The sequence below is a fragment of the Ipomoea nil genome, unplaced genomic scaffold (genome assembly GCF_001879475.1).
Source record: "Ipomoea nil cultivar Tokyo-kokei standard unplaced genomic scaffold, Asagao_1.1 scaffold1421, whole genome shotgun sequence".
Lineage (NCBI taxonomy): Eukaryota > Viridiplantae > Streptophyta > Magnoliopsida > Solanales > Convolvulaceae > Ipomoea > Ipomoea nil.
This window is the reverse complement of record NW_017617849.1, coordinates 6004598-6023420: the sequence shown is the minus strand read 5'-3', so window position 1 is coordinate 6023420 and position 18823 is coordinate 6004598. Positions and strand designations below refer to the sequence as shown.

Here is an 18823-nt window from a genome sequence, read left to right as displayed (position 1 = left end):
TCTTAATTTTTTTGAGTAGTGTAAGTGAATTTTGACGCAACATTAAAACATTCACTTGATGAATGTATTTAGAGAAGATAATTCAATTGCTAATTTTATGGCTATAGCATTAATACAACATGTTCAGAGGTTTCGACTTTTTTTTAGTGGTTGACAATCTTACGGATCTTCTCCAGCATATTCTTTTGGAGATCATTCATACATAACATAGTCCAAGCGAACCCACTTAAAATCTTTATTGAACTATGACCGGCCATCATATTAGCAAATAAATGTATTCCTGAGCTTAATGTGCGAAAACAGTGAGGGATTAGCTCAATGAGTACTTAAAAAAGATGCTAACGGCAGATGTCCAAGATAAAAGAAACGAGGGGAATACTTAGTAAGAACAAAAGAGGCTAAGACGAAGGTTGGTTCAATGGTACTATAAAGGTGGTATGGAACGCTGTTGATTGGCTTTACGTATGCAGTTCTTATTGTATTGGTCCAAAACCTCGCAGTTTTATCTTTACGGTGCTTCCTCTATATTCTATCAATTAGATCATTTTTATCCGTAAAAAAAATTGTAATATTTTGTGCATTGCAAGACAAGACACGTCTCTTACTTACGTACTTAACTAAGTCGGTCAAGTATTGTATTGTTTTTTTGTGTATGTATGTGTTTTTAATAATAATAAAAGAAGTGAGGCAAAATTAAAAAGAAAAGTAAAAAAGGTATAGATGGGGTTTCTTACAAATTTCAACAAAGTTGTAGCCATTAGCCGAATTGGTGAGTTGACGAAGGCCGAAGCTCCGCTCACCCCCGCGGCTCGAACTTTCCCTTCCCCGCTCTCACTTTCGCGGAAACACAAAAACCTCATCACACCCTCTTCTTCATCTTCATCCTCCTCATATAGATTCACGCTCTCCGCACCAAAAACCGCGCGTTTTTCCGTTCCTACATCTCGCCTTCTATCTCTCTCTCTCTCCGCGCGCTTTATCTGGTCTGGAAAACCCTAGAGTTCTCAGTTCTGGCGAAAGGGAGTTTTTAGATTCGCTGGAATGCTCACTTTCTTCGGTTCTACACATGTCTAGGTGCCGCTGGTGCTAGAGATTCTGGTTTCCTCCCGTCCTGTTGTAATTATGGAGAGATCCGGCGAGAAGGATCTAAAAGACTTCACCGACTCCTCTAGCTCCGTCTCTGGTCAGTTTACTTCGCTCGCCTTTGAATTCCGCTTCCAATTTTCAATCCTGTTGTTTACTTGTTTGCTTCAGCCTATGATTTTGCTTTTCCTTCCATTTTATCGATTTCTCACTGGCGGTTCTTGCTAAATGTTAAAGTTTTCGGCTTGAATTGATGCGTAATTTTAGTTGACTTTTGTTATGTGGACTGTGATGCAGATAGTGCAATGTTCGATGCATCCCAGTACGCGTTTTTTGGGCGAAATGTTCTGGAGGAAGTCGAGTTAGGTGGTTTAGAAGATGAAGAAGATAGTGTACCTGCTGATGGTGGAGTAGTTGGTGGCAGGCTTGGCGATGAAGATATACAGGAGTATCATTTGTTTGAGAAAGATGAGGTATACTTCATTTTTGTTATTTTTGTGAATACTGGGTCAAAATATTCCATGTGCCCGGTAGATGGAACTGTGGATATGGGTTCTTTGCTTTAGATTAAGGCACTTTTATTTGTGGAAGTAATTATCATACACTTTGAGTGGCAAAGGAGAGAATCAGAATAAATTTGGTGTTCTGACTTCTCTGAATGTAATCAAAGCATCTCTTTGTCAAGAGTAAATTTTTTGAATAGAGCAGTATATTTCTTGTTGTCTTTCTTTTATTTAGGTTGTGTTGGTTGTATGTCTTTGTTGTTGCTGTGAGCTTCACATGGTCATGTCTGTATATGCATTGTCTTATTAATACTTTTTTTTTTTTTTTTTTTGAGTATTCATGATCTACTTATTTGGTGTCTGACATATGTATTTCCCTGATTCTTAATGCACAGGGATCAACATTAGGTTCATTATCTGATATAGATGACCTAGCAACTACATTTTCAAAGGTTAGTTAACTGGAATTTTCACTTTGTAATGATTTAATTTCTACTGCATTTTTGTATTTCTTTCATTATGCTAAATTTGTTCATTAATTCTGGGTCATTTAATGGAATATGAAACCCTCAAGGGATAACTATGTAAATGGGTTAAAGTCTAAAGTCTGTTGCCCTGTAGTAAACTCAATACTAAAAGGGATTATGCCTTCATCAACTGTATAGGACTTAAATTCTCTGTTTAATCTTTTCTAACTGAACATTACGGTTGATGTTCTGTGTGACTGTAAATTGGGTGTATTATAATTGCTATGATCATAATATATGTCAGGAACTCTATCATTTTGATTTGTCTCGTTTAACCTTTTAATTTTCTGCTATGTTGATCATTCCTACCATCTTAATTTTCTGCCCCATATTATTTAAAATGGCATATTCTTTCTTGTGGATTGACATGGATGTGTTTATCATTCCAGTTGAACAGAGTTGTCACTGGCCCGAGACATCCTGGAGTTATTGGCGATCGTGGATCAGGATCTTTTTCTAGGGAAAGTGAGTACCTATTTTTCTCTATTGCTCACTTCTTAGTTTTTATGGATTGCCTACCTTTATTTTTCAACTTTATGTCAGACACTAATACAAAAAAAAAAAAAAAAAACTTAAAATTTGGAGAAACCAAATATAAAAATATTGGATATTGCTTTTTCCCTGCTCTTACTCTCCTCTGTTGTTTAAGTGTTTAATATAGGATTCTATATTAATGTAAAATTTGTCCAGGTTCATCTGCAGCTGAATGGGCAAGAGATGCAGATTTTAATGAATGGTTTGATCAGCATTTATCTGATAGTGAATGCTACCAGGAAAACAAAAAATGGTCTTCTCAGCCACACCTCAATTCAGTACATCTTGCAGAGTCTAAACCACTATACCGAACGTCTTCTTACCCTCATCAGCCACAGATCCAGCAGCTACAACACTGCTCTAGTGAACCAATATTGTTACAAAAATCATCTTTCACTTCCTTTCCTCCTCCTGGTGGCAGATCACAGCAGGCTTCACCGCGCAGTCTTTCCCATCACTATGATCTTTCATCACATGGGCATCAGTCACCCTTCTCTTCTGCAGATCTCTCTTCTATGTCAAGCTCAAACAAGCAGTTATCTAGCCTGCCCCACAGGGTCCACTACAATGGAAACATACCACAGTTAACCTCTTCTGGTCCATCTCTAAATAACCGGCTACAAAACCATTGGGCTAACCATCCAAACCCCTTCCATAGGGATTATTCTGGCCTTTTAAACAATGTTTTGCCACATCAGTTCCCACATCAGAATGGTTTATTATCCCCTCAGTTGATGTCTCCCCAACAGCAAAGATTGCATCTTTCTGTTCAACCTTCTTTGGCCCATTTTTCTGCACTGCGTTCCCAATTGTATAATTCTTTTCCTGCACCAGCTCACCTGAGTAAATATGGAATGCCTGATGCGAGAGATTCAAGAGCTAAATCACATAAAAGTAAAAGTGTGCGGTTTTCTCAACAAGGCTCTGATGCAGCTAGCCAGAAGAGTGAGAGTAATGCCCCACAGTTTCGATCCAAGTATATGACTGGTGAAGAAATAGAAAGCATTCTCAAAATGCAGCATGCTTCATCACATTGCAATGATCCATATGTAGATGATTATTACCACCAAGCTTGCCTGGCAAAGAGAGCAGTTGAGTCTAGGTCAAAACATCGTTTCTGTCCGAACAAGGAACAATCTTCACGGTCACGTAATAGCACAGAATCATTGCCTCATCTCCATGTTGATGCTGAGGGACGTGTTTCCTTTTCTTCCATTCGTAGGCCCCGGCCTCTTCTTGAAGTCCATCCACCAGGCTTTTCTTCTGCTGATGGTAGTCGTGACCAAAAAGCATCTGACACTCCTTTGGAGAAGGAACCTATGCTTGCGGCTAGAATCACTATAGAGGATGGTTTCCATCTTCTCCTTGAGGTGGATGATATTGACCGGCTTCTTCAGTTTAGTCAGCCCGTAGACGGTGGTGCCCAGCTCAGACGGAGACGACAGATGCTGCTAGAAGGCATGGCAGCGTCACTACAACTTGTTGACCCACTTGGGAAAACCAGTAGCCATGTCGGGCTGAATCCTAAAGATGACATTGTGTTCTTATGGCTGGTTTCAATTCCCAAAGGCAAAAAGCTGATTTCAAGGTACCTTAAGCTTCTTATTCCTGGTGGGGAGCTTGCCAGAATAGTTTGCATGGCAATTTTTCGCCATTTGAGGGTACTATTTGGCGGGCTTCCATCTGAGCAAGGATCATCTGACACCATTTCTAATCTTGCGAAAATTGTGTCAAAATCTGTATGTGGAATGGATCTTAATTCACTAAGTGCTTGTCTAGCTGCTGTAGTCTGTTCCTCAGAGCAGCCTCCTCTGCGCCCGCTTGGATGTCCTGCTGGAGATGGAGCCTCTTTAATCTTAAAATCCGTTCTTGATAGGGCAACTTACCTTTTAAAAGATCCTCAGGCCTCCCATAGCTATAGCATGCCTAACCCAGCCCTATGGCAGGCATCTTTTGATGCCTTTTTTGGTCTTCTTACAAAGTATTGTGTTAGTAAATATGAGAGCATAATGCAATCCATTGCACAGACCCAAGCAAGCACAGAGATGATTGGTCCAGAGGCTGCAAGGGCGGTGAGCAGAGAAATGCCAGTAGAACTTTTACGTTCTAGCATTCCCCACACAAATGAGAACCAAAGGAAATTGCTGCTGAATTTTGCTCAGCGTTCCATGCCTGTAACTGGATTCAATAGTCACGGTGGAAGCAGTGGACAGATAAATCCGGAATCTGTGAGCTGTTAGCTGATATTGGAAGGTACTATTTTATTGGAGTTGGCCATCCAATCATCCATAACTCTCAAGGTCCATCACCTCGCTTCTATTGCCTAATGTCCATTCTGCTATTACTGAAGAGCAGAATGTAATCCCGGGTATGCATGATATTGTAGGCATCTTTTTAATGCCGAAGACTCATTCTCCTCCAGCTCTTCATTGTTTCCATATTCCTGTCCCCGTCCTTTTTCCTCCTCTCCTTGTTATTAATTTTCCCGTTCTCAGTTTCTATTTCTGCTCTTTAGTTCCGAAAATGTGGTATCTTTGTGGCAATGTTTTACATAACTTTGTATTGTGTCAAAACGTGACAAGATGTGTCACTTGAACTGATCTTCTTTCTTCACAAGAGCTTTATTTTTTATGCTCTTCTGTAAACATGGATATAAGCTCAGGGTATGTACAGGTCTACCATGGAAAGTTTCAGTAACTGCTGTTTCACCCCCGTTCTTCTCTCCACCTTTGGGGAAAAAAGAGAAGAAAAACGCATCTTATTCACCTGCAGAGATGTGGCTGTGTTTCGGGAGAAGATGATTTAGTTCCGAGTTCTGCAGGTTCCATACGAAGACATTCTCTAGGCTGGCTTTTAACTCTTGACGACAGATTTATAATAATCAGATGTCATTGTTTCTCTAGGATTCCTGGATTACATTATGCCGAATTTTTTTCGCAAGCTTAATTTGCATTACCATGTGTTGTAAATTTGGTGAAGGATGCATCCCTGCAGATATTGTGCTCTGCTTCTCCATGCATTCTGAACTGTTAACATTTATGTTGAATGTCAGATCTCTATTAGTTTTGCTGGATATTCAATATACTCTCTGTCTGAATAAGGTGGAGCAGATTACATGGACCATGGTACCTTTCTTTTCTTTTACATTACAGAAAGGTCACAAGACTTGCAGATTACAAATTATATTGTGCTTTTGGGGGCATTGCATGTTCATTTAAGTTGTATTTTATGTTCATTTTCTGTCCTCTCATGGATCATAATGCAACAGTTGACTTACATTTAATTCAAAGTTATGCTTTGAGTACGACACTTTGAGTAATTTAGTGTACAACTATATATAAGGCTTATAAAAAGTCGTGTTGCCTTGTTGGGTATCTTTGCCAGAGGGGGTGGGGGGGGGGGGTGGGGGTGTGTTAGGCTGCACGTCTGTTCATGTTGGTGCTAAATTATTAGACTAATTTTTTTATTTTTTATTTTTTTCTTAAATGGTATGAAATATGAATAGTGGAGTGTATGTTAAGTCTGAATAAATCAATTTAGGTTATTTATAGTTGACCGGTTTAAAATTGAAAAGGTTCATACGTCTTGAAATTTTGTGGTTATCAAATTAATCGTTTGATCAACTTGTTATTATTAGTTATTATGGATGTTGAATATTACTCTTTACTTAGATTTGTTGCAATTTGCAAAACATATACGTAAAAAATTCTTTGTTTAAAGCCACCCCCGTTGACAAAATTGTTAAACTTTTATTTCATAAAGCAATCATTTTATATGTAAAATAAATTAGGTGAAGTGGGACCCATACTTATCGTTTTATATATTTCTTAGGGATGATAAGCCTAACCCCATTGGCATGCCGATCTCAACGGGCTGCCAGTGCTGCAATTCACGTAATGTGTGTTTATGGAAAATATTGTTTGGTTTCGTCTCAAAATTCTCTATATTTATTTTTATAATTCTTTACAATGTAATATTTGTTTTATATTTATTAATTATTCATAAAATAATCAATCTTATCGAGAATAATCTATAAAAATTTTGGTGAACATTTTAATATAAATAACATTATTAGTACATTTTACATTTTATAGTTTAAAGCAAAAAATACAATAATGTTGAGCATAATATAATGCAATTATCCATTTAAAATTTTAATTGATTGATACGAGAAATATCTTTAAGTATTATGAAAGATCATGTGCAACAGACTCAGTCAAGAAAGTGTCAACAAGAATCATAAAAGGTTATAGTACGAAAATGATGCTGAACCTATTTACCATTCCTTTCAAGGCTTGTGAGTTGGATTTTTGAATTGAATAATAAGTGGAGATAATGAGCGTTAGATTATGTAGTGTACCAATTCCATCTCCTATTATTATTGGCAATAAAATGGAAAGTCCAACCGTTACAACAGCTTATAAAAATGAAGAAATTTGTACGTTTTGTATTGTTACCTTTGTAGAAAATCCTCCAAATACAGCTTGTTTCCCAAAAATATAAACGAACAATATGAAATGGTTAAGGACAAACAAGAAGAAACCATTAAATAATTTGGTAAAAAAACTGGAAATTGTTGCAAAGTCTATGGTAGGAAAATGACACTTCCCTAACATCATCTACCCATGGTTATGGACCAGGATAGTAAGTCCAACCATTCTTTATTACACTATGTACATAGTGATTTTCACCGGGACTCAAACTTAGAATATTATAGTTATCAAACTAATAACACGATTAACAGTAATTGTATTTTTAAATGAGTAATACATGTAACTATAGGTTGGGTGACAGTTTTTTTGAGCGATTGCATGTAATTGAGTAAGTTTACAGAGTAATGGGTGTTCGGTATTTTGGCAAATTGGAGAGAGATTAATTGTGAAATTGATAGAGAGAGTCAAAATTGTTAATTGAATGAATGGTTGGTTAATTGCCTAATGGCAGTTTTATTAGAGACTTAATTGAGGAAAAGAAAATGAAAAGAACATGGTCCACTTTTCTTCCTCTACAAATTTATTCAGAATTCATACATTCATTTCAGCCCACATTCTCTCATTTGACTTGTTCTTCATCGCCACCTTCTCCCTCCCTCCCTCTCTCTCTCTCTCTCTCTCTCAATACTATTTTCCATACTAACAAACTCTCCTTCTCTCCTCTCATTTATACTTTTCTTCTTTTTCTGCTTCTTACCCATTATACTCTTTCCTTCTTTTCATCCTTTTACAGGTTGGTTTTTTTCTGCTTCCCATTCATCGCTTATTGTACGCTTCTTGATTCTGCATGCTGTTTTCGCGTTTGATTCATTGACTTTCTTGATTTTTTGGGGGATTTTTTTTTTTCCTTTCTGTTTTGTGTGTTTTATATATCCACTCTCTTGTTTTCCATGCGCTTCTGTCAATCATGTTCGTCAACTTTTAACTTCACCCTGCAAAAAGACTTGATTTTTGGCATTTTCCCAGGGCTTGAGATCACACCATTACCGTTTACCATCGATTGTGTTGTTTTTCATGATATGGTTAATGATGTTTTCTTTGGTATCCACTGTGCTTTTCATGTGAAATAATGAATCTGATATATCACTGATGTTGTGTTTTTGCAGGGGAAAACAAGTTTTGTTTTGGTGAGATCTTTGTTGGAGTTTAGAGGTGAGTGGTTTGATCAAAACCAATGGGATGAATTAGTCCTGTTTTGTTTTCAATTTGAATTGATCCTTTCATGGTATATATATATGTATCTATATGCACTGAAATTCTTGCCCAGAAATGCAAATTGTTTGACTGAACATTAAGACATTGAGAGAAGGGGAGTTTAGTATATATGACAGATCAAATAGAAACTAAAATCCAATCCTTTTGATTTCCATTTCCAGATATGGATTTTGCAGATTACAAGCGTAAGAGCAACTTCCCTAGGAAGATTTTCCTGGCTGCTGGCCTCATTGCTGTTTGCTTTCTTCTGTTCAGAAGGGCTCCTAGTTTCACTGGCTCCAGTAAGGTGTGTATTGAATTGAAGCCATCAACTACATTATATGCTTAGAAAATTCATCTGCCGGCAACCCAGCCAAGTTGGTCAGACTCTTGACTTGGTAACAGGACCGGCCTATTGGCCTTCTTGGTTTGAGTCAGTCAGCTATGAACAACCTAGACTTGGTAACAGGAGCCTTTGTGATCTTTTCCCAACTAAGGTCACAAGGTGGGGTCTACCCAGTGCATGCCCTCGGGTAGTGGTTGTTGGTTTCATAGTCACCCAAAAAAAAACAATTCATATGATGTTTTTGGTTTGAGTCGGTCAACTATGAGCAACCTAGACTTGGTAACAGGAGCCTTTGTGATCTTTTCCTAACTAATGTCACAAGGTGGGGTCTACCCAATGCCCTCGGGTAGTGGTTGCTGGTTTCATAGTCACCCAAAAAAAAAAAAAATCATATGATGTTTTAATATATTGACTATGTTCTTGATGAATAGCACAATATGACACCAAGACTTTTGTTGCCATTCTATAAAATAGTCTGTTAAGTTCATGGGATTTAGCTAAACAACATAGTTGCTGATATATTGTCTTGTTCATTTGACAGTTCAAGATGCATGAACCCGGGGTAACACATGTCTTAGTGACCGGAGGTGCTGGGTATATAGGTTCTCATGCTGCTCTCCGGCTCTTGAAGGATTCATATCGTGTAACCATTGTGGTGTGTCTCTGTGGCCAAACCTTTTGGTTCTTGGTACAAGTTAATTACATTCTGAAGTTAGTATAACATTGTTCTTGTTCTTTGGGCAGGACAATCTTTCTCGAGGAAACATGGGCGCTGTTAAAGTTCTCCAAGGACTATATCCCGAGCCTGGGCGGCTTCAGTTCATTTACGCTGATCTTGGAGATGCAGCAGCTGTATCCTGAAAACAAATATAGATTTCTGCTTAGCTTTCAAATATAGATTTGTGTTTTCAACCTTAACGAATACTATTTCAGGTAGACAAATTGTTTTACGAGAATGCGTTTGATGCTGTAATGCATTTTGCAGCTGTTGCGTATGTTGGTGAAAGTACACAAGAACCTCTCAGGTAAATTTTTGTCGATTTCTGTAAAATAAAAAAAAAATCGTTTCCCCCCCATAGCAGCATTATATTTCTAACAAGTTTGGTTTGCAGGTATTATCATAATATTACCTCGAATACGCTGATGCTAGTGAAAGCAATGGCGGCTCATAATGTGAAGACATTGATCTATTCAAGTACTTGCGCGACATATGGAGAGCCCGAGAAAATGCCCATCACGGAATCCACTCCCCAAGTGAGTAAAGACTACCTGAAAAAAATGATCGAACTGAACTTAGCTGAGAAAGCTTGAAGTTTTCTTGTCTAAACCATTTATAATATAACTGTGAGTGTTATTTAGGCGCCCATCAATCCATATGGCAAAGCGAAGAAAATGGCGGAAGATATCATATTGGACTTCTCCAAGACTTCTGACATGGCTGTCATGATCCTAAGGTTTGGTCCTTTTGCTATTCATAAAAACAACAAATCGCCTTAGAATTGTATATTGAATTCCCAATATGGAACTTCAAAGAGAGTGGAGTGTTTGATGAAGTCGAATGCCATGATCAGGTACTTCAATGTGATTGGATCAGACCCCGAGGGAAGGTTGGGAGAAGCTCCTAGACCAGAATTGCGCGAGCAAGGTAGGATATCTGGTGCTTGTTTCGATGCAGCTCGCGGGATAATTCCAGGCTTGAAGGTATGCATATATGCGATATCTATCTCTTCGTTTTACACTTCATTCATATGGTATAATGCTAGCTAATCAGAGACAAAATTGAGTTCAAAATTGATGATATAAAAACTCATTTTGTAAATGCAGATAAGAGGAGTTGACTACAGTACGCCCGATGGGACTTGCATAAGGGACTATATCGACGTCACAGATCTAATTGATGCACACGTAAAGGCGCTGCAACATGCAACTCGTGGCAAGGTTGGCATTTACAACGTTGGCACAGGAAAAGGTTAGTCTTGTTGAGCATATAATAATATATATAAACATAAATGTTCAATCCAACTACAAGCTTAGGCATTTAGTTGAGATGAAACACATGCTTCAATTTGGTATCAGAGCCAGACCAAAGGAAAGTAATCAGCCCTCACACGTGAGGGGCGTGTTGAGCATATAATATATATAAACATAAATGTGCAATCCAACTACAAGCTTAGGATTTTAGTTGAGATGGAGCACATGCTTCAATTAGTCTGTGGTACGTGTTGTTCAAATGCAATGCAGAATAAGTGAGAAGAAAGAAATAATGGGTTTGTGAATGGTTGTTGCGAAAAAATAGGGAGTTCGGTGAAACAATTTGTGGAGGCTTGTAAGAAGGCGACGGGAGTGGAGATAAAGGTAGAGTACCTGAGCCGACGGCCTGGGGATTATGCAGAAGTGTACAGCAACCCGTCGAAGATAAAGCAGGAGCTGAATTGGTCGGCCAAGTACACGCTTCAAGAGAGCTTGTCGATCGCGTGGAGATGGCAGAAACTGCACAGAAATGGCTATTCTAAGTAACCACAAATGGCTTTCTGTGAGGCAAGCAGCCTTTTTTTTTGTGTAGTAGATTCTTCATAGTTTACATGTTTATTTAGTATTATTATTATTAATCATATATATATACCTCTCCTGCAAATGTTTTGGAAACACAGCTGATGTAAAATTGATAAAAGATTAATGGACACTTCTACCTTTGTTGTTATCTCTCTATCAATGGAGCCTTTGCATTTTTTTTTTTTCCTATTTAACATTGTGAGGATGGAAGGACCCTCAAAATGTGAAGTAAAAGGGAATAAGAAATTTGTGAGTCATTTCATTTCTAGAGCGTATATTTTCACTCCCTGCCTATAATGCACAGAAACTGTTAAGGTGGAGCTTTTTTGTGTTTCAAAGTGGTTTTCTTCTAAAGTTTTTTAGGCTATTTTGTTAATAAAAAAATATTTAAATATACATTTTCCCAAATGTATTCCAAATTTCCAAGAATCTTTAACTATATATATAGTCTAACTCCCCTTAAAATCATCTTGAACAAATTCAAATCATTTTGAAAATTTCATTCTTCGGGTCCCACCAAACTCCCTCACATACACCACTTCAAAATTTTTGAATTATTCTTTTCAAATAATTCAAGTTTCTAACTTCACTAGACTATATTTATAATTTTAAAAAAATTGAATAAAATTTTCTATATTTGTTTCAAAGGTCTTTAAAAAAAAAAAAAAAAAAAAAAAAAAAAAAATCTAAAAAGAATACTCTAGCTCTCCCTCCCCTCCCTACCCCACCCCCCCCCCCCCCCAAAAAAAAAAAAAAAAAAAAAAACCATCCCAATAGCTAAAAAGAAAGAAAAAAACAAATACAAATAATATAACTCTTTGTGGTCTTTTACTGACTCAGAATATAAAATTTACTGAATGCATACTCTTAAATAGTGACTGCGAATTTTCTTCGTCACTCAAAAAAAAATACATATAAGTGTGTGTACTATTAAAGGGGTGATTAGAATGGAACATGAACTAAGCTGAAGATGAAGTGATGGACAAAGCTAACAAAATTCTTTTTGCAGTTCAAATGCTGCATGTTATCTTGGAGTTTATACAGGAGTGTTTTGCTACAAATAACTCAAATGAAGCATATGATCCTCTTGGCATTGACTATTCAAAGTTTAACAAAGGGAGAGTGGGATCAAGAAACATGGGGCTTCACTTCACTCCTCCATTGAAGTTGCTGTTCTTGTCTCTTTCTAACCTCTATATGCCTACGTGAATTTGTTCTAAAAAAATCATAACTCATCGTGCCTTTCTGTCTGGCCATCACCGTTGGATTTGGCACTAGGTTTTTCACCACTGGCTGGTTTCTCCGAATCTCCAGTTTGCTCTTTCTTTGAGGGTTCCTCAGAAGACGAGTCAGCCTTTTCTTTTTGTCCATTGTTCTCGGTTTCATTCTTTGCGGGCTTCTCGACCTTTGGCTTTGGTTTAGGAATTTTATTGACCTTGGCCACCTAGTCAGGGAAAAGGAAACGCATACAGGAGAAACAAAAGAATCCATTAATCCAACGGTTTAGCAATCGTGTAAGAGATTGTGAGTGATACTGTGTACTCAGTCCAATTTAGTTCAAGAAAAATAACAAGGAATCATCCACAATACCTTATCTTGAAGATCAAATAACTTGTTGTATACTTCTTCTGATGTGAATACTGGTTTGCTATATCCTGGAGTCCTGTTGCATAAGTTGTGACTTGTCACCAATAAATCAAACAATATAATCTTGAAGCTGAAGACAGACACGCTTCCACAAGTAATGCACTTATCACAGCACTGACTCAGCCAAATTAACATCGTGTGCCAACAATATGACCTAAAGTCACTAACGTCGTGTGCCAACATACTCCCCATCTTATTGCAAAAACTAATTTTCCTCGACTTGAACCCTAGGTTAGAATTAAGACCTTGACCCCTCAAATATTTATTAAGTCATGGCCACCCTGCCTAAATGAAACGAAATTTTGCATGGTCTCAATATTTTGACAGTTTGTCTTTTTTTCTCTAAATCATTGAATGATCTTGGCTGAACAAATGGTTCACAAGAAGGAATAGTTATGATGCGATAAGTGATAGCATGAAAACAGATTGAAGCCCAAGGGAAACAAGAAGAAAAGAGATGGAGAACTCACTTAGCCTGCTCAGCCTCCTTCTCATTCAGCCAACTCTTCAGTTTCTCAGCCTCAGCCAGAACCTACAATAAATAAATAAATAAATAAAAATTAGTCCTTACCCCTTCCAAACATTCATAAAAAGAAATAACTCAAATAAGATGATGTGCAAGAATGAAGGACAAATTTATATACTGTACCTCATCAATTCTCCCTCTAGGAAGCCAAGATTTATCTGTTTCCCATCTTTGCACAATCTAAGATGTCAAAGAAAAAAAAAAAAAAGATAAATGGACTACAGATTTCCCAGAAGAGAGAAAAACAAGCCACCAAGTGTAAAACTTCCAGTAAAATTCATGCTATTTCATTTCTTGTCATTATAGTATAATTGTTTAACTATCATTCTGCAGTATCTAATTTATTGACAACTTCATCTTATTCGACCTCATACATAATACACACATGCATGCAAATGTCTTTCTGTGCATAACATAGAACATATTATACATTATAAGAAAGTAAACAAATTGAAAAATATTTGTAATAGTCAACCTGTTGCAATTCAGTGAGGTAGCGTCGAGCATGTTCAGATGCAGCAGGGCGTGCAGTAAGCTCATTATATCTATTCCAAATTTCAAGAATGCAATATTAGAATGAGCTATATCTAAATTATTAGAAAGATATTTTCTGAAGTTTTGGCATAGAAACTAGGGCAAGACCTATGGAATATAGGATCACCAATAGCCTTCAACATATCTAATTTTTTCTCAAATTCTGTGGCTGATGCATCTTCACCATCAGTGTATAACCATTCTTGCACCTGAAAAGTGAGTTGCAGATAAATTAGCATTCAATAAATATAGAAAATTAGAGACATATAAATCACTTACCAAACCAAAAGTGAAATGAATAAAATTATGCAATATATAAAAAACAAAAGGCATATTGATCAAGTCAGAGAGAATAAGCAAACCTCATCAAGTTTCTCGATATAGGATTTGCGCTCTTGGTCAGTTGAAATTTTTGCAAATTCTTCTGACTCAATCTGGTGTAAAGTGCATCAACAAATAGAAAAGAAGGCAATTAAATAACAGCAGCTTCAGAACTCAATTTTCTTTGAAGTACATAAAAACAAAAAGAAAAAAGCAGTTAAACTATCAACATCACATGAATCATTTTCAGAAATTAACTGACAAATGAATATCTATTCATGCACAAAGAACTAAAAAACAAATGAGGATGCCAATTTAGAAGCTACACAGAAATTGTTGGATCACAAAATATGGCAAAATACTGCATTATAGCCCATTGGAATTTCAAAATTTTCAAACCTTATCTCTCGTATCATATATGTAACTTTCCAGGTTGTTCTTCAATTCAGCAGTTCTTCTCCTCTCTGCATCTTTTTTGTCCAGTTCTTCCAATTTCAATTTAGCTTCACTAAGAGACTTGTCTGAAAAAGACATTGCTGGACCCGTTGTCTTCTCTATAATCTACACAGAGACAAAAAGCCAAGCCTTAAAAGAGGGAAAGATCAAGAAATTACAACCAAAATGTTGTTGTGGGATAAGGTTGTTAGTACAGTGCCAAAAATTGGATGAAGAATAAATATAATTAGCTCTCTCAAATGAGATGAATAAATGACCTTTAGAGGAATGCGGAAAGTCCGTTTTTTCAGTTTCTTCTCAGCACCAAGATCTGTCGTAGAAGAATTATTTGCAGTAGAATTGGATGAATCACTACTAGCACCCTCCACATCCAGCTTGTCATCACTATCCTCTGTAGTGTTCTTGGGGCTGGACTCAACCGATACATTGGCAGCAGTAGAGTTTGAACCATCCACTGTCAGATTCTTTCTTGGAAATTCCACCCATTCAGATATTTCAATAACAGCATCCGCCCGGTCCAAAGAGAATGTTCCACTCCTACTAAGAGAGAAATGCAGGTTGGCTTTGATTGGAGCCGAAATATTTCTTGATGCGTATCTAGAAAAAAGATACAAGATCAGATGTTGTCCAGTAGAAAGTTGCCTAAAAGCTTGAAGCATAATAAGGGATCACATAACACCATTTGAATTCTTTATCCTTACCTCTCATTCGCATCTGCTAGTCCTCCTACTGCATACTGAGCAAATGTAAGTGAAGTAGTGCCAGGTGGTAGTAAGTCTTTGCTTTCATAAGCAAGTGAAACTTCAAAATCTTTGTCATGAACAATGGATCTGAACATCTGCAGTGCACCAGAAGTAATCACATAAGCAGTATGCACAAGAGATTTGTTATTGTAACATCCTCATGTATGGATATCTAATTTCTACTTCAATGCAGGGTGATAACAACTGATTTACCTTACTGGGTAATTTTTTCATTCGAGGTATTAAAAATTGGCTGGTACTCTCATCTTTGGGCAGATCAGGACCATCTACATTAATAACAAATCCGTACATTGAACCATCAATCATGCCCAGCTTGCGGTTCAATTTTATCCCATCACTTATATTTGCAGCATGCAGCGAGGCACCAAGAACAGTTGCTTCATCTGCATCCAAATGTTTGTCCAGCTCTTTCCTCCCAAGAAACTCTTGAAGCTTGGCCTGCCAAGGAAAATGGAAAATTATTTTAAACAAACAATCAACATCAAGAATAGCAGATAAACAATATGTAGGATATGCTATTTGGCATCTAGACATGACCAAGAGAGTAATCCGTACAAAAAGTAAGAGAACAGGCAGGAACTTCACAGGATTATTTTCTTTTATTTCTTTTACAGTCTGACAAGACAACAGACAGGGTTGCTAGTTTATTTGTGAACACAAAAGTTTTATAACCTGCAATTTTGGCACCCGAGTGCCACCTCCAATGAGCTCTACTGCATAAATTTCTTCAGTCTTCAAACCAGAGTGCCTCAAAACATCTTTCAAAGGAACAAGAGCTCTTTCCCACAAATCTTCACATAGCTCTTCAAACTTCTCACGAGTTATTGTGCTCCTGATAGAAAACAAAAATAAACAAACAAACAAACAAATAAATTAATAAATAAATAAATAAGCAGATAATCACATATAAATGCATTATCCAACAGAGATAGTGAGAACAAATATACAACATGTGGATAATAACAGAGAAATGCATTATTGCATAGAAATCAGCAAAGATAAAATATGCTCCTGGTAGAAAACAAAGGATTAAGTAGATAATCAAGAAGACATGCATTATCTAACTGAGATAAAACAAATCAACATAATACAATACATAGGGAAGTCAAGAACAAAAAGAGCAATTTATCACTGTTTTCTTTGCGGACTTCCTTACCCCTTCTATAAATCTTTTGTCCATTATAGATATTTTAAACATATTTCCAACTAGTCTCGTATTATATTTTATTCAATTTTTTCTTATACACCAGGGTCTGTCAAAATAAGACATAAAAATGGGATGGACTGACAGAGGGAGATTGGAATGGCTTTGCCATTACACATTGAACTTTCTTCATGTACACAGCAAATATACATAACTCTTATAAACTAAGACTCACTGTGTGCAATTAGTTATAGCAGTGATTTAAAAAAAGCACAATATAGCAACATAATATAAGCTTAATATTTGAGACCTTCTATAATAACAACCTATTCATGTACATCTTTGTTTGCCTAATATGCCACCTTGCATCTTGTATCTAAATGAAACTTTTGATCTCCAACTTCTCCAAAGTAAACATTAAGTTTTATTTCAAAAGAAACAATCCCAAAGCAATGCAAGGAAATTTATAAAGAATTCTGTTACAATCAATGAACTCACCGAAAATCACGATCATCATAGAAGGATTCAACTGAGATTGGAGCAACTGTGTTTGCACTGAGTATTTCTTTTGTTCGCTTAACCTGTTTCTTCAATTTGGCCATTGCCTTAGGAGACTTTCTCACATCAAACTTATTTCCAAGCTGTTTGTTGAACTCATCTGCAAAGTACTCTACCAACCTTAATTCAAACTGTTCACCACCGAGTTCAGCATCCCATCTAGCATCTTTTACCTGCAAAATCATTTATTGTCAAATTATGATGCACCATATAATACAAATAGAACAAAAGCATAGTATAATACAACTACAGAATAATCCCCTGAACGAACATCACCACTATAAATAAAAAGTAAAACCGATTTATCTATACAGTCCGATATCTTCAAGTAGTAAACTATAACCAAAAAAGATCATACTTCCGGAAATTCTATTTTAAATGTTTGAGCTTTATAATTAAAAGCTTTGAATAGAAACATTTTACCTGAAACTGGTTAACTGACACGGTCCTCCCATATTCTTTGGCATCGTACGCAGAGAAATACACAAGAGTAGCATAAGTGCTACCTGCCCCCATGTCATAGAAGATCACGTGCCTTGATCCATTGGAGAAATCTTTGTCAATCCCGTATTGCAACGCAGCTCCAGAATGCTCGTTAACGAGCGCAAGCACATTGATCCCCGCGAGCTCGGCGGCAGTAAGCAGCCCATTTCTCTCTGCGACGCCCATGAATGGAGGCACTGTTATTACTGCATCCTTCACTGAACCGCCCCGCACGTGCGTCTCCGCGAGCCCAATCGCGTACTTCAACACCATCGCCACCAGCTCCTCTGCCGTGAAATTCCCGTTCTCGGTACGGAAAGCCGCGACATTCCTCGTCTCCTCCGGAAAAACGTCGTGTTTTAAATACAGGGAGTCTAGGGATTTGACGACGTGATCGTAGGGTTTAGCGATGAGTTCTCGAAGATGGGAATAAACCTTGTCCGGATAGCGCGCGAGGAGGCCCGACGCCTCCTCGCCGATTAGCCTCGCCCCGGAATGGAATGCGACTAACGACGGGCTTTTGCGCTTCGACATCTCATTGATGGCGATCGAGATTGGCGGTTGCCCCGGTTTCAGGTTGACCACGGCGACTTTCATGGATTCAGATCCCAGATCTATGCTGGAAACAGCGGCATGACAGCAAATTGAGTTGAGCAAGAGCAGGGATAAAAATATCCCTATCCGGAAAAGCATTGTGTCCACCGTCGCCGGAACTCCTCCGCAAATGAACGAGTCCGTTACCGGAGATTAAACTGGGATGAAGGTCGGAGAACTGATGAATAAAATGTTGAGGAGTATTTATACACGGGGCATACGTGGACAGTTAAGAAGGTTACAACGAATGGGAAGGAGACACGCGGCGAAATTGACACGTGGAAGAACGTGTGACGTCCTGTGTGTTGGTTTCGCAGTCATCGTAGATTTGTCGAGAGAGCAGACTCAAACCACTCTACACACTTCGGTCAAGTCTTGAGCGTAAAGCGACTGACGCATCATGTGGGTTGTTATTTTTACAAGTGTCATTTAAACTCTCAATTTATTTTAAAAGTGTAATTAAATTATTAAATTGTAAAATTTTTAAAAGTATTTGATAAATGATTAAGTGAATTGTTTTTTTAATACTATTAACTTTATTACAAGGTAGTATATGTTTTACA

General features: G+C 37.4%; 3 protein-coding genes across 3 annotated transcripts; 2 read left to right on the top strand and 1 right to left on the bottom strand.

Annotated features, from left to right (window-relative positions):
- Positions 1-750: 750 nt before the first annotated feature.
- LOC109188151 lies at positions 751-5951 on the top strand. Its single transcript, XM_019338702.1, has 5 exons — positions 751-1183; positions 1381-1556; positions 1982-2038; positions 2503-2578; positions 2804-5951. The coding sequence occupies exons 1-5, from the start codon at positions 1123-1125 to the stop codon at positions 4885-4887; spliced, it is 2454 nt and encodes an 817-aa protein (XP_019194247.1). The 5' UTR covers positions 751-1122; the 3' UTR covers positions 4888-5951.
- A 1764-nt stretch (positions 5952-7715) lies between these two features.
- On the top strand, positions 7716-11381 carry LOC109187921 (UDP-arabinose 4-epimerase 1-like). Its single transcript, XM_019338332.1, has 11 exons — positions 7716-7873; positions 8247-8292; positions 8517-8641; positions 9222-9335; positions 9425-9532; positions 9614-9705; positions 9793-9934; positions 10040-10134; positions 10252-10381; positions 10505-10649; positions 10977-11381. Exons 3-11 carry the CDS (start codon positions 8519-8521, stop codon positions 11195-11197), a joined length of 1170 nt encoding a protein of 389 aa, XP_019193877.1. The 5' UTR covers positions 7716-7873; positions 8247-8292; positions 8517-8518; the 3' UTR covers positions 11198-11381.
- An 828-nt stretch (positions 11382-12209) lies between these two features.
- LOC109187919 (heat shock 70 kDa protein 17) lies at positions 12210-18448 on the bottom strand. The gene is made up of 14 exons (XM_019338327.1): positions 17607-18448; positions 17124-17356; positions 16154-16313; positions 15674-15919; positions 15419-15555; positions 14975-15314; positions 14661-14822; positions 14303-14374; positions 14049-14149; positions 13882-13951; positions 13530-13586; positions 13351-13412; positions 12824-12896; positions 12210-12677 (listed from the first exon to the last, which is right to left on the bottom strand). Exons 1-14 carry the CDS (start codon positions 18357-18359, stop codon positions 12459-12461), a joined length of 2685 nt encoding a protein of 894 aa, XP_019193872.1. The 5' UTR covers positions 18360-18448; the 3' UTR covers positions 12210-12458.
- Positions 18449-18823: the final 375 nt, after the last annotated feature.